This window comes from Mustela erminea, chromosome 17 (assembly GCF_009829155.1).
Source record: "Mustela erminea isolate mMusErm1 chromosome 17, mMusErm1.Pri, whole genome shotgun sequence".
NCBI lineage: Eukaryota > Metazoa > Chordata > Mammalia > Carnivora > Mustelidae > Mustela > Mustela erminea.
This window is the reverse complement of record NC_045630.1, coordinates 70120902-70147404: the sequence shown is the minus strand read 5'-3', so window position 1 is coordinate 70147404 and position 26503 is coordinate 70120902. Positions and strand designations below refer to the sequence as shown.

The 26503-nt window shown below is 62.5% G+C and overlaps 2 protein-coding genes across 17 annotated transcripts; both read left to right on the top strand.

Moving 5' to 3' along the window:
- Positions 1 to 943: 943 nt before the first annotated feature.
- AQP10 (aquaporin 10) lies at positions 944 to 5169 on the top strand. 9 transcript variants are annotated; one of them, XM_032318496.1, is made up of 8 exons: positions 1031 to 1090; positions 1953 to 2108; positions 2379 to 2534; positions 2916 to 3042; positions 3705 to 3842; positions 3940 to 4058; positions 4284 to 4501; positions 4949 to 5169. In XM_032318496.1, exons 1-8 carry the CDS (start codon positions 1055 to 1057, stop codon positions 5139 to 5141), a joined length of 1143 nt encoding a protein of 380 aa, XP_032174387.1. In that variant the 5' UTR covers positions 1031 to 1054; the 3' UTR covers positions 5142 to 5169. The 9 variants fall into 9 exon arrangements, with proteins under 9 accessions (XP_032174381.1, XP_032174384.1, XP_032174379.1 ...); XM_032318488.1 differs by having other exon boundaries at positions 965 to 1044; positions 2379 to 3042; XM_032318487.1 differs by having other exon boundaries at positions 2379 to 3042.
- A 1001-nt stretch (positions 5170 to 6170) lies between these two features.
- On the top strand, positions 6171 to 26425 carry ATP8B2 (ATPase phospholipid transporting 8B2). 8 transcript variants are annotated; one of them, XM_032319227.1, is made up of 28 exons: positions 6171 to 6356; positions 8565 to 8632; positions 10575 to 10633; positions 10955 to 11068; positions 11170 to 11268; positions 11539 to 11600; positions 11697 to 11769; positions 12457 to 12548; positions 12729 to 12808; positions 13544 to 13702; positions 13988 to 14076; positions 15394 to 15590; positions 17622 to 17830; positions 18350 to 18393; positions 18624 to 18789; positions 18929 to 19117; positions 19275 to 19390; positions 19475 to 19639; positions 19723 to 19834; positions 19932 to 20037; positions 20124 to 20268; positions 20397 to 20580; positions 20674 to 20897; positions 21248 to 21331; positions 21514 to 21759; positions 21842 to 21980; positions 23000 to 23130; positions 23395 to 26425. In XM_032319227.1, exons 2-28 carry the CDS (start codon positions 8602 to 8604, stop codon positions 23671 to 23673), a joined length of 3594 nt encoding a protein of 1197 aa, XP_032175118.1. In that variant the 5' UTR covers positions 6171 to 6356; positions 8565 to 8601; the 3' UTR covers positions 23674 to 26425. The 8 variants fall into 8 exon arrangements, with proteins under 8 accessions (XP_032175118.1, XP_032175119.1, XP_032175120.1 ...); XM_032319228.1 differs by having other exon boundaries at positions 12434 to 12504; XM_032319229.1 differs by lacking the exons at positions 6171 to 6356; positions 8565 to 8632 and adding an exon at positions 8956 to 9381.
- Positions 26426 to 26503: the final 78 nt, after the last annotated feature.

Here is a 26503-nt window from a genome sequence, read left to right as displayed (position 1 = left end):
CTGCTTCTCCCTCTGCCTCTCTGTCTGCCTGTGCTCACTCTCTCTCTCTCTCTCTCTGACAAATAAATAACATCTTTAAAAAAAAATTTTTTTTAAAGAAAAAAATAAAAAAGGAAAACTGGAATTGTATAAACCATCAAGGAAATAAACCAAGAAAATATCCCAGAAGTGAGGAATATTTACTTCTAATCTGAAAGACCCACCACATGATAAACAGCAAGGATCAAACAAACAAAACCTCTACTTCAGAACACTAGAGAAAAAGGAAGATCCAGATGATTTGAGAGAGGGTTCAGAGGAATCTGGGGATTCAAGATTCTCATTTGCATCTACCCAGATGTCCCTATCTCAAATGTCAGAGTCCTACCCTTTTTCTTTTAGGAACCTAACCTTGACGTAGGAAACCGACTGGGGCTGAGAATTCCACCTTCTCTAAAGCTCAGCAACTCCTCCCATTCACGCTGGAGCTGATGCCGCTGGACGCAAGAGGCTAGGCTTTCCTTAGATGCTGTAAGGGAGACCACTGGCTTTCGTACTGAGCCATGGCTTAGTGATCCGTTCTGCGGAACCTAGGACCGCTTCCCTCAGCCTCTCCCGTGCTGGAGGTCCTACGTAGATGCCGGTCCTTCAACCAGTGACGGCTCCCAACGGACGACTGCTGGCGATTTTAACCACTGCATTGCTTCAAGCTACAGACTGTCCATCTTCAGCCTACGACAGGGTTCTTGTCAACCAGCCCATAAGTGATCACCCAAATTCCATTCTAGAGTTCATGGAACCACTGTCTTGGGTTCCCTGGGAAAAGACTAAGATGAGAAGAGACATGAGCAAAGCTTACTGGGGTGCTAATGGTCTCGGGGGACACCAATGTGAGGTGAGGAAAGAGGATTAGGCAAAAAGGTAGATGGACACAAGGAAGTTACAGGAGCCTCAGCTGATCTGTGGGGACTTGGAAGCTGGAGTGGCCCTTGTGCTTGTCCTACTTTAAGGCAAAGAGGCCAGGTCTTTGCACCCCTGCACCGACCAGTCATTGACATGGGCCGTGTAAGAGGGCATGTCCCCTTGGGTGAGGCTGTCTCGGCTGCGAGAGGTATTCCCGTGCAGGAAGGAGCTGTGTGCTCTCAGCATCTGAGAGTCCCAGCCTGGCGATGGGTGCATTGGCCCCAAAGTGGAGTGGTGGGGGGGCGGCAGGCATCCGGAGCAGGGGAGGTGGTGCTCAGCGCCGCGGGAAGCGCTCTGTCCACTCTGTCCGGAGCCAAGGCAGGGAACCCAAAGCTCGAGCACTTTCTCACCAAGGGGAGACTTTGCATGAGGGCAGGGCAAACGTGCAATGAGTGGGTTTTATTTTAAGTGTCCAAATGGGTGGTGTTGTACCCGAGTTTTCGCGTCCGAGAGACCACCAAGGAGCCAACACCAACGCAATCACACGAGGTTTTATTTAACAAGCTTAAGCTTGGGCCCAAGTGTACCCGACACAGCGGAGTAGGGACTTGGACCCCGAACCAGATTACAGTCAGAGTTTTTAAAGGCAGAGTCGGGGTGGACTCGGGGGTGGGTGAGGACAAAGGGGATTATGGATGATGTAAGTCTCTAAGGAATTTTGGAAGTGAGGTCTCCAGGACCTTGAGGGGCTAGCTATTGTTACCAGTAATAAAAATCTTCTCGTGAGACCCTTTAGATGTATATCAGTGGGTCATATGCTTGCGAATGATTGTTGACACTATTTTGGAGGTTTAGAGATAAAGTTTCCTAAAGGAATTGTGGAAGTAGACTTACAGGATCCTGGTTGGACCTGTCAGGGTAGGGGGTCAGTCAGGCTAGGATTGTCCTTAGCAAAACCTCAAGGTGAGGGCAGGTGAGTCCCCACGGGAGAGCCACTCTGTCTGTTTCAAGGGCTTGTCAGTAGGTGAAGAATTTTAATGATTTTCTTCTGCCTCTGTTTCCCACATCAGGTGGGGGAGGTGCTTCACATTCCGCAGGGGACAGCCATCATGCAGCAGGAGATGGGGAGGAAGACTGAGCCCTTAGACGGCCATGTGGCCTTGGGGAGTCCCGAGGCTCTGGAGACCCTCACAAGCAGAGTGGGAACGGTAGTGCTGCCTCTTGAGGTGCTTGTGGCCAAGAGCACCGACACGGGCCACTCCCTCCACCCCGGCAGCATAGGAAGAGGTTACTCCTGGAAGGAGTGGGGGTGACAAAGGGGACAGAGCCTGGGCAAACTCCAGGCTCTGGTCATGCACGGGACCTGGCCTGCCCTTCGACCTTCTCCCACTATCTCTACCTCCCCAGCCCGTACACGTGTAAGATACAGATACTGTAGTGCAGGAGCTGAGCCAATTGGTTTTAAAGTCATTTCCTTATCACTTCCCCGTCAGTAGTTGCGTGCCTGTGCAGACGGAGGGCGGCAGGTGGACACGGCTGTCTTCACCATGGCCTACGGCTGGCCCCTGGCCCGAGTCAAAGGCTGGCTCCGGCTCCGCAGCCAGCTGGGCCGACAGTGCCTGGCGGAGTTTCTGGGTGTGTTTGTGCTCATGGTGAGCTGGGACGGGGAGCGGGGGGTGCGGGCGGGGGCAAAGGCTCTTCGCGCCTCCCGGGTCTCTGTTTCTTCTTGCAGGTGTCTTGCGTCTCCCAGCCACCCGTCATTCCCCGTCCCTGTCCCTGCCCTTCCTGTCCCGCTCCCTAACTTAGTCCCGGCCCTGCCCATCTCTCAGCCTCCTTCCCCGCCTCCAGTAGTCCCCGTGGCTCCCCTGACGGCCCTCCGTCTGCTCCTCGCCCTCCCTAGCCCGTGCGCTCCGCTCCCTCGGCTGGTGCCTGGCGTTCCGGCCTCTGTCCCTGCGCCCGTCCCCCAGCCTTGGTCCCCGCTGCCGGCCCCCCTGTTCCCGGCTCCGGCTCCTCATCCGCCCTCTCCCCACCAGCTCCTCACCCAGGGGGCTGTGGCCCAGGCCGTCACCAGCGGAGAAAGCAAAGGCAACTTCTTCACCATGTTTCTGGCCGGCTCCCTGGCCGTGACGGTAGCCATCTACGTGAGCGGTAACGTTTCCGGTGAGAAGGGCGGGGTCTGGTCATCAGAGACGTGGACCGTGCACGGGAGTGTGGGTCTGTGGTGATGGTGACAAGGCAGATCCTTTGGTGATTCATGGACATTGCCTCCTTGAGCTCGGCTAGTGCCCCGGATAGAGATAGGGCTTTGGCCTGGTCCAGCCCCTCCCCTCCGTGCGTCTTTCTTCCACTCACCTAGACAGAGATCTGTGGCGAGGCATCGGGGTGGGTGTCGTCTCTTTGGGACCCCCTCCTGAACCCCTGGGGTCATCTTTGCGCAGCACGTCACCTGCTCCTCCTTTAGACACGTGCTATGCCAGTGTGCCCGGCCGGAGCCTAGAAAACGAACAGTGTTGTAGAAAGAGCAGGCAGACCCTGGGCTTCACTCTGTGACCGGGACAAGTTGCATGACCTCCCTGAGCCTCAGCTTCCCGACACACGACGGGAACGGTAACATCTGCCTTCAGAGTTGCGAGCAGCAGCGGTGCCGGCTGGCTCAGCCAGAAGAGTGTGCCACTCTTGATCTCAGGGCTGTGAGTTCGCCCACATTGGGGGCAAAGATAAGTAAAATTAAATGGAAAAGCTGTGAGGAGCAGCAGCGTCACCTGGCGCGTGCCTGGTGGGACACTTCATGGATGTTGGTTTCCTTTTCTGGATCCTTGAAGGCGCCCACCTGAATCCGGCCTTCTCCCTGGCCATGTGCCTCCTGGGACGTCTGCCCTGGGCCAAGCTTCCCATTTACTGCCTGGTGCAGCTTCTCTCGGCCTTCTGTGCCTCCGGAGCCACCTACGCGGTCTACTATGGTAACGCGGTTGGGCACATTGGGGTGTAGCTGGGAGAGCCTTGCCATGGTTTTCCGTGAACAAAGATGGGAATCTGGGGTGTCCCCCTCCCCTGCAGATGCCCTCCAGAATTATACAGGTGGGAACCTGACAGTGACTGGCCCCAAGGAGACGGCCTCCATCTTTGCCACCTACCCTGCCCCTTATCTGTCCCTGAACAATGGCTTCCTGGATCAGGTCAGTGTGAGGGAGAGACCCCGGGAGAGCCCGGCTCTTTGCCCTCGTCCCCTGAAACTCCCTGAGCTGTGGGGTTGGGTTTCTCTCTGAGCCACCCCCAACCCAGTTGCCCATGTTGGACAAAGTCAGATGACAAGGGTTGGTGGCCTAGGACCCTTGCGTGAGAAAGGGCAGAGGGACTGTCTGGCAGCTTATGGGGGCCCCTCTGCTTCTGTCACCTCTAAGGTTCTAGGCACAGGAATCCTTATTGTGGGGATCTTGGCCATCACGGACACACGGAACAAGGGAGTGCCTGCGGGTCTGGAGCCTGTGGCTGTGGGGCTGCTGATCCTAGCCATCGGGCTATCCCTGGGTGTCAACTGTGGGTTCCCACTCAACCCTGCCCGCGACCTGGGCCCACGGCTTTTCACCTATGTGGCTGGCTGGGGTCCTGAGGTCTTCAGGTGGGAGACTACGCCCCCCACCCCCCGCCAGGCAGTCCCTCCCCTCTCCTTCCAGAGTCCCCAGCTCTCCCTCTGCGTAGTTCTCCCAGCCTCTTGGGACAGTGTCCCTCATCGACACCGTCGCTCTCCCTCTCCCTCTTACCCTTCTCCTGTCCCGCCACCCGTCCCCCCACAAACTGTAGGGATGCTCTTGGGTGGGTCATTACCTCCTGGGCATTAGGGACCTCCTCAGCAACACGGCTCTATTCAGATCATCCTCTAAGGCAAGAGGCTGGACAAGGCTCTCCTAGGGGCTCCCCTCCAAGCGCTGTGCTCCTTGCAGAGCCACACTCCTCTGGCGTCCATCTCCCCAGGAACTGCTTCCAGGGCGCCCTGGCGATGGCCGGTCCTCCGCGGGGAGGCGAGGGGAGTCAGCCCTGAGGTCCTCCTTCTGGCCCTCTCTTGTAGTGCCGGGAATGGCTGGTGGTGGGTGCCTGTGGTGGCCCCTCTGGTGGGGGCTACGCTTGGCACAGCCACGTACCAGCTGCTGGTGGCCCTCCACCACCCCGAGGAGTCAGAGCCAGCTCAGGATCTAGAGCTCGCGCGACGGAAAGCCTCAGGCTTGGAGACATCTGCCCCAGCTCGGCGGCCGCCGCTGTGATTCCCACAGGACAGCCCTCACCGCCCGCGTGGACGCTGCGGGGGGACAGAGGTCCGGCGCCGGGGACAGGACATTCTTCCGCTGACGAATGCGCCGGCTTCGCGGTCGGCTATCGAGGCACCCTTTCCTCCTAAGCCGGAGAGGATGCCTGCGCGGGGCGACCCGGGGCCGGCCCCTCCGGGCCTCCTGCGCTCCGCCCTCCGCCCTCCTCCCCGCGGCCCCTCCGCCCTCCTCCCTCCTCCGCGGCTCCCGCTCCCCGAGCTGGTCTTTGGACCCCACGGCTGCTGCGGACGTAGCGCCTCAAAGCAGCCACCAGAGGGCGCGCCCCGGAGAGGCGCGGGGGGCCGGGGACGGCCGCGGCGAGGGGCCCTTGCTGCAGAGCCCGGTCCCCCTGCAGGGCTCCCAGCCCCGGGCCTCGGTGCGGCCGCCCTGCCCTCGCGGGGCGGCTCTCTGGATGGCGAGGGGGTGAGCCGGGACTGCCTGGCGGCCGGGAGCGCAAAGGGGGAAACTGAGGCACAGCCCAGTGCCCAGACGCTCCAGCCGTCCGTCCCGGAAAGGGGTGCGGTGAGCCGCGGGGCGAGGCCCGGACTCCGAGGCCGCGGGGAGCCGGGTGAGCGGGAGGGGGATGCTCGCGCTCACGCCCCTCCAGGGGCCGCGCTGCGGGGCTCCTTTCCAGCGAAGAAACGCGCCGGCCCTCCCTTAGGGGCGCCGGGCGCCGGGCTGGCTCTGTCGGAGGAACTTGCGACGCGATCTCGGGGTCGTGGGTTCGAGCCCCTGTTGCGCGCGGACAGGACTGAAATAAATAAACTTGAAAAACCAAAAAACGCCCGGGCTCGCTGCTGTGCTGGCTGGTTGGCGTTTTGGCCGTGGGATGGATGTGCAGTGGGGGCGGGGGGGACACGGCCTCGGGCGGGTAAAGACCCCGCCCCCGCCCCGCCCCGCCCCGCCCCGCACAAAGATGGCGGGTCCCGCCTCCCCTCCCCCTCCCTCCCCTTCCCCAAAACCCCCTCCCGCCCCCCGCCTCTGCCGCCTCCTCCGTCACTTCCGCCCCGCCGCGGCCGAAACTGACACAAAGTAGCGGGCCGAGCCCCGGGGGAGCGGGGCTGCAGCTGGGGGCGGGAGCCCGCGGGGAGCCGAGCCGAGCGCCCCCCGCCGCAGCCCCCGACATGGGCAGGACGGGGAGGCCGGGGCGGGCGCCGGGCGCGGCGCGCTGAGGTGAGGCGGAGCGGGCGCGCGTGCTCGCAGGGACGACGGTGCGGGTGCCTGAGGATGGGGGTCCCGAGGCCGCCCGCACCGCGGGAGGAGGGGCTGCCCAAGTGGGGGGCGCGGAGCAGCCTGTGGGGCAGCGAGCAGGGGAGAGCCGCCCCGAGAGTTGTGGGGTGAGGGCAGTGTCCCTGGGCCGAGGGTCTGGGCGCCTGGAGAAGGGAGTGCGGGCTGGGAGGCTTTTTCTCAAGGTGGAGGTCGGTGCGTGAGCCCAAAGCAGGGGCGCAAGGAGCGGCAGTAGCTCTGGGGTTTCGCAGCTGGGGACCGAGCCCTGGCGTCTGTCCTTGGCGATGTAAGGTGGCCAGGAGTGCTGGTGGCAAGTGAGCTGGGGGGGCTAGGATTCCATTTCCTTCTGTTCCCCTGACCGGCCCACACACATCCCTGCCAGCCTCCTCTGAGAGAAGGGGTTCGTCTTCCCGGGCTTGGGCTGGAAGGGAGCAGGGGCCAGGCCGAGAGGAGGAGCCCTTTTCCTCCATGAAGCGTTGCCTTCTTCCCAGAGCTGGCTATTTTTATCCCAAATGTGGCTGCAGAGGGGGCTGGGGCAGGGTGATGGGCAGGGCGACGTGGCTGGCGTGCCTGATGGTTCAAAAAACCCAGGCTGTGTGAGACTGGGGAGAAGTGAGAGGCGTCCCGTTTCCCTCTGCCACTCTTGTCCCCTCCCTGTCAGAGCCCCCCAGAGGGGATGAGGTCGGGCCCAAGTCAGCTGACATTCTCCCCCGGGTCTTAGAGAGGTGAAACAACTTTCCTGCTCCCTGGCCAGACTCCTGACTCCTAAAGGTGTGTGTGGTTGCCTCATTCACTCTCTCATGGGACTCAAACCCAGATCTTCATGCTGGTGGTGTATCTTGATTGCCTCCCTTTAGGGGCGTGGGGCTGGCATGGAGCTTGGCATGCCCACCGTGAGGGCTCCCTCCACCCCCACCCTGCCGTGCCCACCCTTCCGTCCTCTCCGTAGCCTCTCCCTCCACACCCCTCCCTCCATGACTCATACTCAGGACTGGGTGGAGACCCTGGCCAGAGCCCCCGGAGGAGGGCTTGGCATCTCCAAAACTGTGGATGAGATTTTTCCTCCTTAGCCAGGCACCCGTGGCGATTGGTGTTGGGGAGGGTCGAGAGGAAAAGGCCTTGTGGCTTTGTGCCTGATCTGGGGCTCAGAAAGGGAGTGTGAGTTAGTGAAGGGATGACGGGTGTGGGTGACGGGCTGTGACCAGAGCCTGTAATTACAGAGGTTGGGCAGACAGGCAGTCGGTATCTTTTTTGGCATCAGGCTGGCAGGCTGTGTCTAGGAGGCCCGAGTCAGGGCACCGATGAGGGGAAGGCTTTCCACCCGGACAGAGAAAGAGGGGACGACAGGACCTGGGACCCGGCTGGCAAGAGGGATGAGGCTCTGTGATCCCGTTTTGGAGGCCAGGCCTCTTACCTTTTCGGGTGAAAGGGACACGGGAAGACGGAGGGAGAGCAAAGGCCTGTCTGACCGATGCTCCCAGAGCCTGCACCTCTTGCCACCCGCAGCAGTCTGGGCTTGCGGGGCGTGGGGGAGCAAGGCTACTCCCCAGCACCGCTGGGCAAGGCCCCTCAGCTGACCCAGACTGAGAGGAAGTGGTTTGGGGACTGTGTTCAGGAAATGCAGACCATGCCTTTAGTGTGAGCTCCCGGAGGTGAGGATGGAAGGCCCAGCAGTGGGGGGATGGGGGCCTTATAAGCATTTTGGGAAGGGTGGAGCCTGCCCACTTGGTTTCCTGAGGTTCTGCCAGGTGTTTCCTGGCTCAGGTCCTTCAACCCCACCCTTTGGTGGAAACTGCTTTCCAGTAAACACAGGGACCACTCATCACCACCAGGAGGGCACATGGGGGCATTCATGGGCCCGGGGATGGGCTCCCTGAGAGCTGTTCCCCTCCTGTCTGGCCACTTCTGTCTGTCCGCTTTTTTTCCCCGTAGGTCTCAGCTTCTGTAAACTGCCAGTCCTCACACACGTGCACACACATACAGCCCCCCCCTCCCATCTATCGAAGGCTGAGGCATGGGCATGGGCGGGGGGTGGAGGGGGACACCGTGGGGAGGGCCAGACCTGGGGAAGAAAACCTCCAGGGGGGGTCCGAAGAGGGGAATGAAGGGTTGCCCTTGGCTTTCTGACCTCATGCGTATGTCACCTTCCTGCAGGGTCTCCCATGGGATTGCTGGGACCTTGCTGGGTGAGATGGCACTGTGTGCAAAAAAGCGCCCCCCAGGTAAGACGGGGGCAGCAGGGGGATTGGTATCCCTGGGATCGTCAAGATTGGGTGTTACTATGGCTCAGGGAGCAAAGGGAGGAGGGACGACTGGCACTGAGTCTGGAGGAGCCCATCCTGGGGGGAGCCTAGGAGGCCAAGTCGTCTCCCGGATGCCTGAGCGGGGCTCTCGTCCCCGGGGTGCTGAGTACCTGCCCCTCACTTCTCCCGGCACCGGAGCGCTTAGTCTCGGGCCGGGACGCTGCGATTCCACCTTCTCTGTAGTCTCCCTCCGCCCCGCCCCCCCCCCCCCGGTTTTCCTGCAGGCGGGGGCGGGATGTAAGCGGTTGCCCGGACAACACTGGCGGCCCCCCCTGGGGGCGGGGCTCCGCGGTCTTCGCCTACGCGGCGCTGGCAGGCGCTGCCCTGCGGGCGGGGGGCGGGCGGGGGGCGGAGCCGGGGCGCGCGCCGCGCTCGGGCCACTGGGCGCGCGGGCGGCCGGGCCTGGGGGCGGCGGCCGCGGGGATGGCCGGGGCTGCAGGTGGGGCGCGCGCCCGGCGGCCGGGGCTCCCCTCTCAGCGGCCGCGGCTTTTGCGCCTGCCCGGGGGGCCGCCGCATCCGCGCCGCTGAGGCCGAGGACAGACCGACAGACAGCCCGCCCTCCCCCGCTCAAACCGGGATCATGACGGTCCCCAAGGAGATGCCCGAGAAGTGGGCCCGGGCCGGGGCGCCCCCCTCCTGGAGCAGAAAGAAGCCCTCTTGGGGGACAGGTAACGGGAGGCAGCCCCTAGCAGCTCTCCCGGGTCCGTGCTTTTCCCTCCCACCCTCCCATTGGGCTGACCCCAGCTGTCCCTGGTCCTCTCCTTTCCAGACCCAGAGATCCGGCCCCGGAACGGTCAGGGCCCTGCCTCTCGCTTGCACGGTCTCTGGAGACAAGGCAGGGGGCTCAGAGCGAGGGGTCCCCGCTGGGGAAGTTTCTGGGAGGGAAGGAGCCCTCGGAGTAGGCGGAGGGAGCCCCGTGCCGAGGTTTTGTTCCTGCGCTGTGCTCTGCAGGGGTCTGGAGGGGTGAGGGGGTCTGTAATGCAGCATTTGGCTCCTGCGCTGGTTGAATGCATTGTGCTCCCTGCCGCGCCAGGGAAACCCCACCCCCCTTTTCAGCCTGTGGTCCTTGTGACCCCCAGAGGTGGTCTGGAGATCCCTTTACAGGACAGTCCCGCGTTTTGGGACATGAACTTGGTACCTGCAGCCCCAGATGAGCGAGTGTTCAGGATAGGTGCCACTCCGTGGGTGGCAGGTGTGTTAAGGGCGAGATGCGCAGATGGCACAGGAAGGGTTACAGCCCTTTAAAGTACATCCCGGTCCTGCCTCCTTCATCGCCGTCTTGCTCTGCGTGACCCATATCCCTGACCCCCCCCCACTGGAAGATGAGCTTTGAAATAAGGTGATGTCATTGTGGGCCAGTCAGAAGGCTCTGCGGGTGACATGTGACAAGCGGAGGGGTGCTGCACGTGGGGCTGTGGGGCTGGGAGGCTGCGGCAGAGTACTTGCGGAGCAGGGTGACCCCCTGGCTTGCCACCCACCCCACCCCCAGGTTGAGAGGAGGGCAGTGGCAAGGCCTGCAGGGGTTCCTCTTTGTCTGCAGCTGCTGCTCTGGGGATCCCTGAAGCTAAGGTGTTAATTAAAGGGATGGGGGAGGGGAACTGAATGCCCCTAGCAGAAGACCTTGACATTGCTGGTCTTGTCCTGTGAATGAATGCCTGCGGAGCCAAAAGGCCAGGCTAGTGGTGAGAGGGACCGGAGGGAAGAGCGAGGCACACCTCAGGTGGGGCACCAGCTCCTTAAAACTGTCCTGTGGAAGGAGCCAAGAGCCCTCAGTGGAAAACCTACAAAATGGGTAGCCCTGGCAGGGTGTTGGGCCCCCCGGGCCCCTTCTGACTGCGGCATCACCTTCTTTCTGTTGCAGAAGAAGAAAGGCGGGCGCGAGCCAACGACCGGGAATACAACGAGAAATTCCAGTATGCGGTGAGTGACTCTGGCTGGCCTGCTCCCTCCTCCTGAGCGTGGGGGGGGACGAGGCCCCCTGGAGGTGGGGTTAGGGGACAGAAGCAGCCCCGGGCCACTTGCCCTTGGAGGCTAGACTGATTTTTTCCCACCTTCACCCGGTGGTGCTGCAGGACGGTGGGCCCCAGAAGACTCCCTTCTTGCTGCCCTTTCCCCCTCCCAGGCCTGTGCTTGCTGGCTTTCGGGGGCAGAGGTTTGGGGAGGGAGGCTGGAGGGGGCAGCACTGCCTGGTTCTGGGTGGGGGGTCGAGGCTGCGTGTTGATCTCGCCCTGCCTGCCGCAGAGTAACTGCATCAAGACCTCCAAGTACAATATCCTCACCTTCCTGCCTGTCAACCTCTTCGAGCAGTTCCAGGAAGTTGCCAATACCTACTTCCTGTTCCTTCTCATTCTGCAGGTAGACCCTTGGTGACTCCTGAAGGCAAATCCAGGGAGAGGGAGGTGGGGTGGGGGGAGGGGTGGGCGGGGCCTGCGAGCCACGCCCTCTTTCCCCTGCAGTTGATCCCGCAGGTGTCCTCCCTGTCCTGGTTCACCACCATCGTGCCTTTGGTTCTCGTCCTCGCCATCACGGCTGTTAAAGACGCCACCGATGACTATGTGAGCGGCTTCCATTCTCCCCTTCCTGCCCCTCTTCCGCACCCCCACTCCCAGCTTGCTCTCCTCTGCCCACGGAGGAGAGCAGGTTGCTGCCATCCCCCACCTGGCCCCTAGACCTGCAGCACCTTGGCCAGGGGCAGGGGGTGGAGCCCGGGAGAGCGTACATCTGTGGACAGGTGCACTCAAGGCGGGACCCCGGACGCTTAGCATCCCAATGACCGTCTCAGTCCCTGGGAGTGGGGAAGGCGTCTGATGTCTAGTTCTTTGCAGTTCCGCCACAAGAGTGATAACCAGGTGAATAACCGGCAGTCCCAAGTGCTGATCCGTGGGAGGTGAGTGCTCAGTGGAGACCGAGGGCCTTCAGGAGGAGGGGCCCCCAGGAACTTCTCTTGCTACTGACAGCCTCTCCTGACCTCTCATTGCCTCAGCCTCCAGCAAGAGCCATGGATGAACGTCTGTGTTGGTGATATCATCAAGCTGGAAAATAACCAGTTTGTGGCGGTAAGGGACAAGGTGGTCCTCTAGCGCTGCATGTCTCTTCTGTTTTCATTGGCGGAAAGAAATGAGTCTTTCCTGATTTCCGGCAGCCTCATAATCACGCATGGATTGAACTCTCTTGAGTGGAGCTGTTTTTTTCCCATATGTTTTATTTATTTACTTTTTGAGGGAGAGTGCATGTGTGCGTGCCTGTGTGAATGGTGGGAGGAGGGGCAGAGGGAGAATCCTCAGCGGGGCCCACACCCAGTGCAGAGCCCACCATGCGGCTTGAGCTCACAACCCTGAGATCACGACCTGAGCCGAAATCAAGGGTCACATGCTTTTTTTTTTTTTTAAGATTTTATTCATTTATTTGACAGAGATCACAGATAAGCAGAGAGGCAGGCAGAGAGAGAGAGGAGGAAGCAGGCTCCCCGCTGAGCAGAGAGCCCGATGCGGGGCTCGGTCCCAGGACCCTGGGATCATGAAGCGTCAGACGTTTACCCAACAGTGCCACCTGAGCTCCCTGAGTGGGGAGCTTCTGTGTCATATTAATACGCCTGGGGCTGGCGTCTTCCTAGCCATCACGCTTGGGACTAAGCCAACCAAGAATGCTCAGGGATCAGCAAAGAGTGCATCGCAAGTGGAGGGTTGGGCCTTTGGGCTCCTCACTGGCTTTTCTCTCTAGGCGGATCTCCTCCTCCTTTCCAGCAGCGAGCCCCACGGCCTGTGTTACATAGAGACAGCAGAACTCGACGGGTAGGTCAGATGCCCAGCGCCACTCATCTCCTGCCTCCTTCAGGGTAAAAAGCTTGTTTTCTGGAAGAGATTCCCAGGTCTGGAGTCTATACCCCTTGGACAGTTTTTCAGGATCAGAAAAGTTTTGGGTATGTGGAGGTGGGTGATGCCCAGAGGTCAGGTGCTCCCAGGCAGAATCTGGAGGAAGGGGTGGGAACCGGAACTTAGGGACACTGTCCTTCCAGGGAGACCAACATGAAAGTGCGCCAGGCGATCCCAGTCACCTCGGAGCTGGGAGACATCAGTAGGCTCGCCAAGTTTGATGGTGAGAGACTTTGGAGAAGCGACTTGTGGGTGGAGGAGGTGGGGTGGGTTTTGGGGTTTCAGTTGCACGGCTCCTTTTCACTGGGCGGCAGCTCCCCAGATCTTTCTTGGTGGGGGAGTGTCAGCGTGCAGGGTGGCCCCCGCCTGCCTGAGTTCTCGGCTGCTGGCTCCCTCCTGGCTGTGTGTGTAGAGAGAAGTTCGGTTCATTCTCATTTGGCCCTGGTTGATGATGTTTGCTCCTTTGCTAGAGGAACAAACCATGATCTGTGTGAGAAGCGAGCCTCCTGCGACCGGGTTTCACCCTCCTGCGCCCCGGTTTCGCCCTCGGGTCAGGTGCAGGGCCCCTTCAGTGGTTGTGCTTGCACGCTCTGTGTTTGCACAAACCCAAGCACAAAGCAGTGGGGCCCTGCGGCCCCCAAGTCCCCACAGCGGCCTCTCCTTACCTGCTGCATCCTTCAGGCACGCGGGCGCCTGGCACTTCCCAGAGACCAGCCTCCTTCCCAGCCGCCTCACTGGGCCATCCCTCCGCCGTGCAGTTGCTTCTGGTTTCTGGGGTGTCACTGTTCAGTGGCCGCTTCAGTAAACCTGTGGGGACCTATGCTGTCACTTCTGTAGAGCTGGGCCCCCCGTGGGGTCCCCAGGCCGGAGGGCGCTCCTGCCCCCGCGCTCCCGCTCCCGGCCACGAGTTACTCCGGGTCACCTCCCGCAGCGGCGCGTCCGCTCTGTGCCCGCGCAGGGGAGGTGGTCTGCGAGCCGCCCAACAACAAGCTGGACAGGTTCAGCGGGACGCTGTACTGGAAGGAGAGCAAGTTCCCGCTGAGCAACCAGAACATGCTGCTGCGGGGCTGCGTGCTGCGCAACACCGAGTGGTGCTTCGGCCTGGTGGTGTTCGCGGGTGAGCCTGGGCGGCGGAGCGGGCGCGGGGCGGGGGCGGGGCGGGGGCGGGGCGGGGGGCGGGGCCAGCGCAACAGCGAGCCTCTGGCGGGAGGGCGGAACCTGCGTGTGCACCCCCGGCCCCAGCTCTCTGGACTCCAGGGCGGGGGGCGGGGGGCAGAGCCCCCAGGGGCCGGAACCCCCGCCCCCAGCCCGCCCCTCTCCAGCTCGCGGTGTCCTCGCTGTGGCCCCGCGGCCCGTTGGGCCCGTTGCTGCCTTGGCTTCCCCGGCTTCCCTTCCCTCCTAGGTCCCGACACGAAGCTGATGCAGAACAGCGGCAGGACCAAGTTCAAGAGAACCAGCATCGACCGGCTGATGAATACGCTGGTGCTCTGGGTGAGGCGCTGCCCCGCTGCCCCCCGCTGCCCCCCGCGCCGCTCGAGGCTCCTGCGGCTCCTTCAGGCGGGACGACGTTGTTTACAAGCACCGTAGGGACCGGAGCGAATCGGGTGCACAGAGCGGAAAGGGGTCTTCCCCTCTCGAGGTTGCAGTTACGGTGGCCACTTAGCGCAGCGTGTCCGCTTCTGTTGGCTTTTGCCGGGGACAAGGAGCCCTTCACAGGGATGGAGGAGTTAAACGAAAAACTTCCAAATGGTGGCTGGATAACGAACGGGTCTTTCCTCTGACGTCTCAGAGTGGCGGGTCCCAAAGGAAACGTTACTGTTTTAGTTTCTGGGCTTTCCGGAATCCTCGTCTTGTTGGCCCGGAGACTGGAGGTCCTTGTTGGGCTCTCCTCCCCCGCTTGGCGCCCCCGCTGCCTGCTGCCAGCCCCCTGCACGCCGGCTTGCAAAGGTTGGACCAGCCTCTGCGGAGCCAGTCCGCCCCGGCCTTAAAGGGTTTGCCAGACCTCACCCCAGAGAGTGGTTAAGTCACACGAGGGCTCGCATCACCCCCCGGCGGTCCTTGGGCACCTGGGTGGTTCCTGTTTGGTTCCAGAGCGTGGATGGTGAGCACAGCTTTGGAAACAGATGTCTGAAATCAGACAGTGCTCTCTTTTTTCTCTTAACTGCCAGGGTTTTTTTATGGTCCTGTTTCAGGGACTGCAAGATTTATTTTATTCATTATTTTATTTGTTTGAGAGGGAGAGAGCGCATGCGAGAAAAAGAACACAAGTGGGAGCAGGAGGTGGAGGGAGCAGCAGGCTCCCCGCGGGGAGCCCGACGTGGGGCTCGATCCCAGGACCTCAGGCAGATGCTGCACGGACTGAGCCAGCCAGGCGCCCAATCTTTTACAATCTTTAAACTTTTTTGCTTTCAAATAATCTAATTTATGAAGATAAAATTTGTTTCCCTGGTTAAAAACGTTTCTGGCGATCTGTATGAGATAGTGAACATTGCAGAAGCCTGGCGTTGCCTCCCACCTGGGGAAGCTAGTTCGAGTAGACGATTTGCCGTGAGCGCTCGCACCCTCTGACCATCCGGGAAGGGCGCCTTCATCACACGGTGGACACAGGTGCTCAGAGACAGGACCGTGTGACGGTTGGCGGACCACGAGCTCTCAGCAGTCCTGGGTGCTTCTTGGGCTAGCGTGGCGCCGTTTTAAAGATGCCTGAGCCTTTGAGGGTTTGGGGTATGCGCTGTGACCTTCAGGGATGCACTTGATTTTGGGGCCTCCTGAGTTGCCACCTCGCCTCTGTTTCCCGTTTCTCACCAGATTTTCGGGTTCCTGGTCTGCATGGGGGTGATCCTGGCCATCGGCAATGCCATCTGGGAGCATGAGGTCGGAACGCGCTTCCAGGCCTACCTGCCCTGGGACGAGGCGGTGGACAGTGCCTTCTTCTCTGGCTTCCTCTCCTTCTGGTCCTACATCATCATCCTCAACACCGTCGTGCCCATATCGCTCTACGTCAGGTAGGTGCTCCCTCTGCCTGGGTCTCCCGGGAAGCTCGGGCGGTCCCTCGGCAGACTCTTGGTGAAGGTGGACCCTTGGGGAAGGAACCTGGAGCTCCTTGTGCCTTGAGCATCTTGTTCGCTGTTTACCTTTGTGTGCGGAGCAAGCTTTGTCACGGTTTCCGGGCACTTTGGACGGTCGTGACAGAAAGAGTCCGATTTATCCGGCACGGGTCGCCCGCATGCTGACTTCGGCCGTGCACGCCACAGAGACATGTTAGGGACAGACCCCATGCCCTGCAGGAGCTTCAGTCGTGTAGAGAGAAAAATCTAAATGCCTTCTGAAACGAAACGGGACCGAGTGCTATGGGAGTCCCTCCCCCTGCAGTGAGTGTGAGCACAGGGGACGCAGGGGTGCAGCCCTGTGTCTGCCTCGGGGGCCGCAGGCTGGGAGGGGGTGCGAGGCGCCGAGACCCTGTGACCCCACTGTGACAGCACCGGGGTGAGGAGCATCAGCCCCTGGGCCATTCGTCAGGGAGGGCCTCTCTGAAGAGGGGGCTGGCGGGTGCAGGGGGGCCTGGGGGAGAGGACAGGCACAGAGGCCTGGAGGTGTGACCCTCGGAAAGGTCACCTGCTGGCAGCAGCACAGAGCAGGACTGGGTTTCTGCTCACTTGGTTCCTGACAAAAGGTCTTGACGCTTTGTCAGTCCTTAGTAAACACTGAGAGTCCTTAGAAAAGAGTCCCAGGAACAGGTCTGAAGCCTTGGCCGGCGGCGGAGCGCGGCAAGTAGGAGCTCAGGCCTGTGGGGGACGCTTGAGGCCCAGAGTGTGTGAACAGCGCGGGGCCGGGGGGAAGCAGCAGGAAGATAGTCGGAGGAAAGAAACTTCCACGTGCTTACGGTCTTGCCCTTGGGGGCGAGGGCCCGAGACCTGTGCAAGAAAAGCCTGTCTGGAGGCACGGGGCTCTTCCCAAGGGCCCGGCCCGTTTCCTTCACACACACGCCCCGGGTGCCGTCCCCTGAGTCCCGGTGCCAGTGGCATCTCGTGCCAAGACTTGGGCTTTTCTAGAACACGGACAGGAGGCTCCTGGCCGCCAGGGGTCTCGGTTTCCGCATGTAACCTGGGAACGGTCCGTCCCACCTTCTCCCCCGCGCGGTGCCGGTGCATTCGCGTTGCCGGTGCGTTGCCGGGAGATGCGGCATTCGAGGATGAGACGGTGGCGGGGTGGGGGCGGGCGTCCTGGCCGCCTCTGCTCCCTGGGTCCTGCTCAGGCGCTTTTCTGTTTACATCTGGCCCGTCCCCATCCTGGGCTTCTGTCTGAGCTTCGTCCCTGCCCCTGGCGTCCGTGGTGGCTGCCAGGAAAGCCTCTCGCTGTCTGCTCGGGCTCCAGGCTGTGCGGGGGGGGGGGGGGGGGGGGGGTGAGAGCCGCCCCGCGGGGGAAAGGCTGAGAGGACTCCTCTGGCCGGCTGGGGTCCTCGGTCAGGCCACACAGGGCTCCAGCGGCACCCCCCGGCTCGGTCCCCTGCCTGGGGCGCCCACGGTCCGTGTCGGACCTGGCGGAGGGCACCCTGCGGGGGTCGCCGGGCCGGAGTGGTCGCGCGCGAGACGGCGGCGGAAGGACGGTGCTTGCGGCGGGCAGTGGGGGCCTGTGCCCTCGCCGTGTCGCGCTCATCCCTCCCTCACACGCTTTCTCTTGTTTTCTCTGCATGGTTTCTGTGTAATTAGTCCTGAGGTAAGAGCCGGCCGAGCGCCGTGTCTGCGGTTCCTTCCTCCTCCGCCTGTGCTGTGTGCCCCGCCCGCCCAGGCCCTTTGCCCCCTCTTGTCCGGAGAGCATCACAGGGTCGGGGTCAGGGAGCTCCTGGCGGCCACAGTGAGTGGCCCGCTCCACTTTCAGGCTCTCCTTGCCTTTCCCTCCCAGGTTCTGTGCCCAGGTATCCGTCCGTCCGTCTGTCCTGTCTGCCCCCAGGCGGGGGGGGCCTGCCGCGGAGGCCCGTGCGGGTGGGTCCCGTCCGTGGCTCCCTGCCCGAGCCTGACCTCCTGTCCCCCGTGCAGCGTGGAGGTCATCCGCCTGGGCCACAGCTACTTCATCAACTGGGACAAGAAGATGTTCTGCACGAAGAAGCGGACGCCCGCGGAGGCCCGCACCACCACCCTGAGCGAGGAGCTGGGCCAGGTGGAGTACGTCTTCTCCGACAAGACGGGCACGCTCACGCAGAACGTCATGGCCTTCAGCAAGTGCTCCGTCAGCGGCCGCAGCTACGGTAGGGCTGCGCCGCCCCCGCCCCCCCCCCCCTCCCCCCCGCCACCGTCTGGACACAGGCTTGGCTGCCTCCCTGCATGGACCTGTGGGGCGAGGGGGTGGGGGGAGCGTCTGCCTTGTGCCCTAGGTCGGGCCGCAGATACGGGGTGGCAATGGAGGGCTCGGCCCTTCCCATGCTGCATTCTGGGCCCTCTTGCATCTCTGGACCACGACTGTGGTCCCCAGTGTAGCCTTGCTGCCATGGGCTTGTGGCCGGGCCCCGGGGTGACCTGGGGCAGGGGGTGTGCAGGGCTCACTGCTTTCTCTACCAACTCGGGCCTGTGGTTGTGTGTGGGGTTTGCCCGGTGTTTGGCCTGTGGGGTGAAAGGCATCTGGGGGGTGCTGGGGGCCGAGCGGGAGGGGCGTGCTGGGGCCGCGGCACTCAACGAGGGCTCCAGGTGCCTGTGGGGTTCTGGGCTGGTGCCCTTCGTCCGCGGCGCCGAGTGCTGCTGCGGCTTCATCTTCTGTCTTGTGCGCGTAGGGGACGTGTTCGATGTCCTGGGACACAAAGCCGAATTGGGAGAGGTAAGCCCAGTCACGGTGGGTCCGGTGAGGACAGGGTGCTCTGGGCCCGGGGTGGAGGCTGCCGGGACAGGCGGGTGTGTTCGGGAAGACTCAGGAGCCGGAGGGTGACGTGGGGTCTGCAGCAGGTGGGGTCGAGGGCTGCGAAAGAGCAGAAAACAGCGGGCTGGGCATGGCCAGGCTGGGGTGCAGCCTCACGGCCGCCCTCGGCCATGGCCCTCTTCCCGCCCTAGAGGCCAGAGCCTGTGGACTTCTCCTTCAACCCTCTGGCTGACAAGAAGTTCGTCTTCTGGGACTCCAGCCTCCTGGAGGCCGTTAAGATGGGCGACCCCCACGCGCACGAGTTCTTCCGCCTCCTTTCTCTGTGTCACACCGTCATGTCCGAAGAAAAAAACGAAGGTGAGCCCGGGGCTGCCTCGCGCTCTCCCGGCCTGACGGCGGACCTCGGGTCTGCTCTGGGGCGCGGCCAGGTGGGCCTTCCTGGGCAGGTCACGGCCGGGGCGGCCACTTAGACCCTGTGCTCTTGCCGCCCACCCAGGCGAGCTGTACTACAAGGCGCAGTCCCCGGACGAGGGCGCCCTGGTCACCGCGGCCAGGAACTTCGGTTTCGTGTTCCGCTCTCGCACTCCCAAAACCATCACCGTGCACGAGATGGGCACAGCCGTCACCTACCAGCTGTTGGCCATCCTGGACTTCAATAATATCCGCAAGCGGATGTCCGTCATCGGTGAGGCGGGGGCCGGGCTGGGGCGGCGCCTGGGCAGCGCGGGGCCTGCGGCGGGGGAGGGGTGCCGGGGGCCCCAGGGGCCCCGGCTGATGAGGTCGGTTGGGGGTCTTGGCCTGCCTGAGTCCTTCTGGGACTGTCTCCCCTGCCCCGATCGTAGTGCGGAATCCAGAAGGGAGGATCCGACTCTACTGCAAAGGGGCCGACACTATCCTGCTGGACAGGTTGCACCCCTCCCCCCAGGAGCTGCTCAGCACCACCACGGACCACCTGAATGTAGGTGTCCGGACAGACCCTGTGGTGCGGGGCCTGCGTCGTGGGCGGGGAGGGGCCGGCTGACCCTCTGGGCTCTGTCCCCAGGAGTACGCCGGGGAGGGGCTGCGGACCCTGGTCCTGGCGTACAAGGACCTGGACGAAGAGTACTACGGGGGCTGGGCCCAGAGACGGCTCCAGGCCAGCCTGGCCCAGGACAGCCGGGAGGACAGGCTGGCCAGCGTGTACGAGGAGGTGGAGAGCGACATGGTGGTACGGGCTGTACAGTGGGCTGACGGGGGGCCGGGGGGCTTGTGCCGGGACTCTCCTGTCCGGAGCCCTTGTGGTATTTTCAGCTGCTGGGTGCGACAGCCATCGAGGACAAGCTTCAGCAGGGGGTTCCGGAGACCATCGCCCTCCTGACGTTGGCCAACATCAAGATCTGGGTGCTGACCGGGGATAAGCAAGGTGAGAGCCCGGCGCCCGGGGGCAGCCCCGCCGGGCCCTTGCGTGAGCCTAGACCTCAGGCTGGAGAGCGTGCCGAGCTCCTCGGTCTCTGTTGTAGAAACGGCCGTGAACATCGGCTATTCCTGCAAGATGTTGACGGACGACATGGCAGAGGTGTTCATCGTCACCGGCCACACGGTCCTGGAAGTGCGGGAGGAGCTCAGGTAGACGCAGGCCGAGGTGGAAGGTGTCCTGCCCTTACAGGCTCTGCTTCTGTGCTGGAGCCCACGGGTGCCTTTCCCCTCCCCAGAAAAGCCCGGGAGAAGATGCTGGACTCGCCCCACGCGGTGGGGAACGGCTTCACCTGCCCGGAGAAGCGTTCGTCTGCCAAGCTCCCTTCTGTCCTGGAGGCCGTTGCCGGGGAGTACGCCCTGGTCATCAATGGGCACAGCTTGGTGAGCGCCCTACAGGGAGCCCTTCTCTTCGCGTGGCTGGTCATCTGCCTCGCTGTCAGTCCCCCGACCTCAGCGAGACTCCCGGTCGGCCCAGGGGAGCGGGGGCTCTCTGAGGCTCTGTGTTCCAGGCCCACGCGCTGGAGGCGGACATGGAGCTGGAGTTCCTGGAGACGGCCTGTGCCTGCAGAGCTGTCATCTGCTGCCGCGTGACCCCTTTGCAGAAGGCACAGGTGGTGGAGTTGGTTAAGAAACACAAGAAAGCTGTGACGCTGGCCATCGGGGACGGAGCCAATGACGTCAGCATGATCAAGAGTGGGTGTGGGTGTGTGGGGGGAGGGGCTCCAGGCTGCTGGGGTTCTGCGTGTGTGACCCTCTGCTTCCCCTCGCCGCCTCCTGTCCCCCTAGCGGCTCACATCGGCGTGGGCATCAGTGGCCAGGAGGGCATCCAGGCTGTGCTGGCCTCGGACTACTCCTTCTCCCAGTTCAAGTTCCTGCAGCGCCTCCTGCTGGTGCACGGCCGCTGGTCCTACCTGCGCATGTGCAAGTTCCTCTGCTATTTCTTCTACAAGAACTTCGCCTTCACCATGGTCCACTTCTGGTTTGGCTTCTTCTGCGGCTTCTCCGCCCAGGTAGGGTGCCCGCGGCCGCTGCGGCCCGTCTGTGAGCGCCGCCGGGGCCTCACCACAGCTGTCCTCTGTGCGGCATCACTCTCCGGGGCCCAGCGTGGTCTGGCTCGTGCGTTCAGGAAACGTACCGAGGGGCTCCTAGTCCTGCGACTTTCTGTCTCGGGTTGTGAGTTCGAGCCCCAGACCCGGTGAGGCGTCTACTTAAAAAAAACAATGAGAACAAATGAACACTTGTTCAGGGCGTAGAGACGGGCTCCAGAGGGTACCCGAGGCCTCGCTCAGCTGTCTCTCCCCGCCCAGTCTGCGGGGAAGAGCATGTGCTCACCCTCTCCTGCTCTGTGTTCTCTTCCCAGACAGTCTACGATCAGTATTTTATCACGCTTTACAACATTGTGTACACCTCCCTCCCGGTCCTAGCCATGGGGGTCTTCGACCAGGTGAGGAGCAGGGGGGGCGGGGGGAGGGCGCTGGGACGGCTGTGCTCCCGCCCGGCTGCCACTGCCCTGGGACTTTCCTGGGTGGGGTGGAGGCGGGGTCTAGCTGTCAGAGACTCTGGAAGGGAGGAAGCTGGACGGGGTCTGCCCTCGGGGGTCCTGAGGCCCCTGTGGTCCCCGCCCAGGACGTCCCGGAGCAGCGGAGCATGGAGTACCCCAAGCTGTACGAGCCAGGCCAGCTGAACCTCCTCTTCAACAAGCGGGAGTTCTTCATCTGCATCGCGCAGGGCATCTACACGTCCGTGCTCATGTTCTTTATACCGTACGGGGTGTTCGCCGAGGCCACGCGGGACGACGGCACCCAGCTGGCCGACTACCAGTCCTTTGCTGTCACCGTGGCCACGTCCCTGGTCATCGTGGTCAGCGTGCAGGTGTGAGGCCGGCCGGACTGGGGTCGGCAGGGTGGGCCGGGGGAGGGGTGGCTCTTCCTGCTGTGACCACCAGCCTCCTCAGATCGGGCTGGACACCGGCTACTGGACAGCCATCAACCACTTCTTCATCTGGGGCAGCCTGGCCGTCTACTTCGCCATCCTCTTTGCCATGCACAGCAACGGGCTCTTCGACATGTTTCCGAACCAGTTCCGGTTTGTGGGTGCGTCCCTGCAGCGGCTCCCCACGGACGGGGCGGGTGCCTCGCCAGCACCGGGGAACACTGGGAATGCTGGCCTCACGCGCCGGGTGCCTGGCAAGCTGCTGGGGGCACATCGGGCTGTCTCTGCCCCGGGCCGGGCCTCAGAGGGCCTCCGTATCCAGGCCATGGGGGTCAGGCTCAAAGGGAGGGCTGACCTGCTCATGATCAGCAGATGACTGTCGGGGGGACTTGGCCGGGGACGGTCCACAGGGGAGGCTGCTGTGAGGCCCACTCCACGCCGGGGAGCCAGAAGTGTAGACGGGGCAGGTGAGGGATAGGAAGGATGTTGGAGGCACCAACACTGGGCTGTCGGGTCCTGATTTATTCCCCTGGGAGTCTTTTTTTTTTGAGGAAGGAGAGGGGGAGTGGCGTTAAAGGGTTACTTCAGAGAGAGGAGTCTGGTGGCCAGTGAGGAGCTACCTTAGTGACTGATGCCCGGCGTCTGGACGGGCAGGGTGGCGGAAATGGAGAGGGGCTGCTCAGGAGGCCTGATGGGAAGGACAGGTGCAGGGGTGCGTCAGTTCCGATCTGTTCTTCCTCCGCTGTTCAGCCGGCTCCTGCTCTGTGCCACTCACGGTCCCGAGCGCTGCAGGGGGCGGCCCCTGATGGCAGGGACAGTCCTCGCTCTCCAGGGCTTTGTGCTTCTGTGATACCCTTTACAAGTTAGCAGATGGAACATTTAGAATTAATGAGTCTTGGGAAGAACATCAAGCAGGGTATGGAGAGAGAGGGTAGTCAGGGAAGACGCCTGGAAAAGATGATGTTGGCACAGAGAAGTCTGAATAAAGGGGAGGAGTCAGCCTGGCGGAGAGACTGGTAGTCCCAAGGGGGCTTGCCTGGGGGTTCCCCCAGCAGAGGAGGGCAGTGGGGGAAGGCAGCAGAGTTGGGGAGCAGTGAGGACTCCGGAGCGGAGAGGGGGCCGGCAGGGCTGCCCCTTGTCTCCGGGTGACCCCGGGGCCACCGGCTGCTTGCTTCCCCAGGCAACGCCCAGAACACTCTGGCGCAGCCGACGGTGTGGCTGACCATCACGCTCACCACCGCTGTCTGCGTCATGCCCGTGGTCGCCTTCCGATTCCTCAAGCTGAGCCTGAAGCCGGATCTCTCAGACACAGTGAGCCGCGGGCGGTGGGGACTGGGGCGGGACAGGGAGCCCTGTGGAGGGAGCGTGTGTGCGGGTGGCGTGTGGGGTGGCGTCCCCCTGCTGTTTCTTGGGGCAGACCCCGCCCCCCCAGTGCAGCCTCCCATCCCCGAGGCTCTGGGTTCCTCACGCAGGGGGCTGGGGGCGTGGGGGGCGGGGTCCCTGGTGTGCGGGGTCCCTTGCCCGTGACACCGAGGCGGTCACCAACCCGGCCCCTCCCTGCGCTGCCCTGCCCAGGTGCGCTACAGCCAGCTGGTGAGGAAGAAGCAGAAGGCCCAGCACCGCTGCCTGCGCCGCGTGGGCCGCACCAGCTCCCGCCGCTCGGGCTACGCCTTCTCACACCAGGAAGGCTTCGGGGAGCTCATCATGTCGGGCAAGAACATGCGGCTCAGCTCCCTGGCGCTGGCCGGCTTCAGCGCACGCTCCAGCTCCGGCTGGCTCGAGGGCCTGCGGCGCAAGAAGAGTGACAGCGCGGGCAGCCCCAGCGCAGGGCCTCACAAGCCCCTCAGGGGCTGAGGGCTGCTCCGGGGGCGCCCCGCACCCTCCCCGTGGGCTCTGTGCTGCCCACGGGCGCCTGCAGTGGCCACCTGCGGCCAGGCGCAGCGTTGAGGGGGCGTGGGGCCTCGAGCGGGCCCCAGGGAAGGAAGGGTCCGACGTGGAACCAAAAACTGAAGAAGTTGAGATTGGGTCTGCCCCGGCCCTGCGCGGATCCTGCAGGCAGACTATAATCTCTCTATTTTTTTACTCCCACTCCCCAGAGGGGGCCGAGAGCCTCTGTTCCTGAATTACACAAGAATGTATCACGCCGGGAAGCCAGAGATCTGCTGCGGCCCACGGGCCCTGCACGTTGTGTGTGTCTCTCCTTGATTGTGTTTGTGTCCAGTTCGGGTTTGTGTTTCTTATTCGGCAGGAGAGGGGGTTTCTGAGTGACTTCTGTGTTGTGGGAACAGGAGGCCGGCCCCCAGGGGTGCCCTGGCTGGCTGGGGGGGGGGGGAATCCGGAGGAACCAGCGCTCAGGGAGGAAGGCACCCGTCTGCCCGAGGGGTGCACAGAGCCCGGAGGAGGACTCGGGGCCGCCTCCTTCCCTCACCTTGAGAGGGACGTGCTCCTTCCTCCCCCAACACACGTGTCTGTTCCTGGTCCGTAAGTCCTGCTGGTGTTGGGCTGAGCCCGGGTGCACAGTCCTGTCATGTCTGACCTAAGGCCGATGGGAGATGTAGTCCAGAAAAAGATTTCTGTCATTTTAAATTTTGATCTGAGTTCGTTAGCAGAGTCCTGCCTGTCTTCCTCTGGCATCGTCTAGCATTTTCCTGCATCTACACCTGGGACCAGAGACGGGTCTGAAGGGGGAAGTTGACCTCTGCTTCTCCCTTCTTGTCCATGGGGGGTCCCTCGCCTCCAGGCCCAGCAAGAGGTGTGGAGGAGTAGGAGGGCTGGGCCAGCCGGCTGGGGGCGGCGGTGCCGGGCTGGGCCTGGGCCTGTCCCTCCTTCCCCCCATCCGCAGCCCACCTCGAGCTTCTGGGGTGGTTGCTCCCAGTTCAGCCCAGGTAGTGGAGCGGTTGCTGAGGGCTGGTGTGGGGTTGGGAAGGGCCCTCAGGTCTCACTCAGTGTGGCAGCCTCAAGGGAGGTGGGCTGGGCAGGGACCAAGGGGAAGCTCAACAGGGAAATCCCTTTTGGCCACACAGTTTACAAACCCAACATCATGTCTGTTTGTGTGTCTCTCAAGGTGAGAGTCTGATTTTTATACCAAAGAGGAAATGATTTTTTTTTCATATTTGATTTGTCTATATTATATAAATATATAAATATATATATATATACAGTTATATATATATTATTTTTTTGGTTCTCTCTCGTTTTTTTAGGGAGGGAAGCAGTACCAAGTTGCATTGAGCTGTAATTAAGGAACAGTCTGTATAATTTATGACACATTTCTATACTTGCAAGAATTATATCATTTTATGGACATAAGAGAAAAAAATGCCTTTTTATAAAATTCCAGTTTCTGAGAAGTGTGTAATGTGTCTCTTTGCTAATCTGTAATCGAGTCCGGCAGTAAACGCAGAGACTTTCCGAAACGGGATTCAGTGGGTGGGTCTGTGCTGAGGGAGGAAGCGGCGTCCGGGGGGTCTCCACACGGGTCCTGGGACTGAGCCTCAGCCCAAGGGGCCGTGGGCAGACGGGCCCTCGTGGGCACCCAGGCTGGGCACTCGGGGCCTGGAGCCGTTTGCTTTTCCGAATAAGCCACCGCACGTTCCCACGCAGGGTGGCCGGCTGGGGAAAGAGCCAGGTGAATCCATGTTGATGCTTTGGTACCCGACGTCTTGTTTTTCCCCCGGGCACCGGCCTCACGGCTTCCTGGCTTTTCACAGACGTGAACCTCAAGGAGCGCAGGTGTAGACCACGGCTGAGAAGGGATGCTTCCCGGCAGGCAGCGGAGCAGGCGAGGCTGTGTCCTGGGTGTGCGGGGAGTGGCAGTCGGTTCCCCGGTGACCTAAGCAGCCCTTCCTGTCACAGTGACCGTCTTCTCCGCGTTCCGAGCAGGTGTGAAGCCCGGAGAGGAGACAGAGACGCCCCTTCCTCAGGAGAACTCGCCTGAGCCGAAGGCAGAGCTTAACGGTGCCGCCCAGGCGCCCCCCAAATGCCTCCCCGGGATCACCTTTGACCTCCACGTGACCCCTGGACCTTTCCAGGGCTGAGCTTACTTGCGCCTGACTTGGCTTCCATCTCCTCCTCTGTGTGGTTTCACCCCTGCTTCTCCGGTCCTGGAGGCGCTTCCTCGCCACTGGGCTCTGAGCTCCTTGGTTTAGTCCAGGTCCTTAAGTGACAGAGTCACCTCGTTCAGCTCGAGACGGACTTCTGTCCCCTCCCGGCGCAGCCCCGGCCTCGGCACTCAGCTCTCGGTCGGACCCCCCAGCTCCTCTCAACAAGCCCCACACGGGACATTATTTTCCTCAACTTGGGCTGGTCTTGGCGCAGCGCCCCCCGCAGCGAGGGGCGCGCTGTCCTCAGGCCACCTGCGCCGGGCGCAACGCGGGTCCCCGAGGGAGGCCACCACCCTGCCCGATGGCGCAGGGTCCGGGCCGCTGCTCACGGGGCTTGTGACCCAGGCTGGGTCGCGACGGCCCCGTGTCCACCCCGAGGAGGAGACTCAGAACAGACCCTTCTGCCGGGAAGGCACCGCGCTCAGGCCGGCCGGGCCCCACCAGGGAATGGGCACAGGCGGGCGGTGGCTCCAGCCCCTCCGTGCCCACGGGAGCGGGTCCCTGACGAAGACCCAGGACGGGGAGCCGTGGCCTCCGCTTCAGGGGACCCTCCGTTGGGAGAGGCCCGGCCTCGTCCCTCT

Coding starts and splice junctions, on each gene's coding strand:
- AQP10 (XM_032318487.1), top strand. CDS start 1,055: ATGTCCCCTTGGGTGAGGCTGTCTCGGCTGCGAGAG. Junction 2,109..2,378: donor CGGTAGTGCTGCCTCTTGAG/GTGCTTGTGGCC, acceptor CCCCGTCAGTAG/TTGCGTGCCTGTGCAGACGG. Junction 4,502..4,948: donor TGGGGTCCTGAGGTCTTCAG/GTGGGAGACTAC, acceptor CCTCTCTTGTAG/TGCCGGGAATGGCTGGTGGT.
- ATP8B2 (XM_032319229.1), top strand. CDS start 9,294: ATGACGGTCCCCAAGGAGATGCCCGAGAAGTGGGCCCGGGCCGGGGCG. Junction 11,601..11,696: donor CAAGTGCTGATCCGTGGGAG/GTGAGTGCTCAG, acceptor TCATTGCCTCAG/CCTCCAGCAAGAGCCATGGA. Junction 13,703..13,987: donor CGGCCTGGTGGTGTTCGCGG/GTGAGCCTGGGC, acceptor CTTCCCTCCTAG/GTCCCGACACGAAGCTGATG.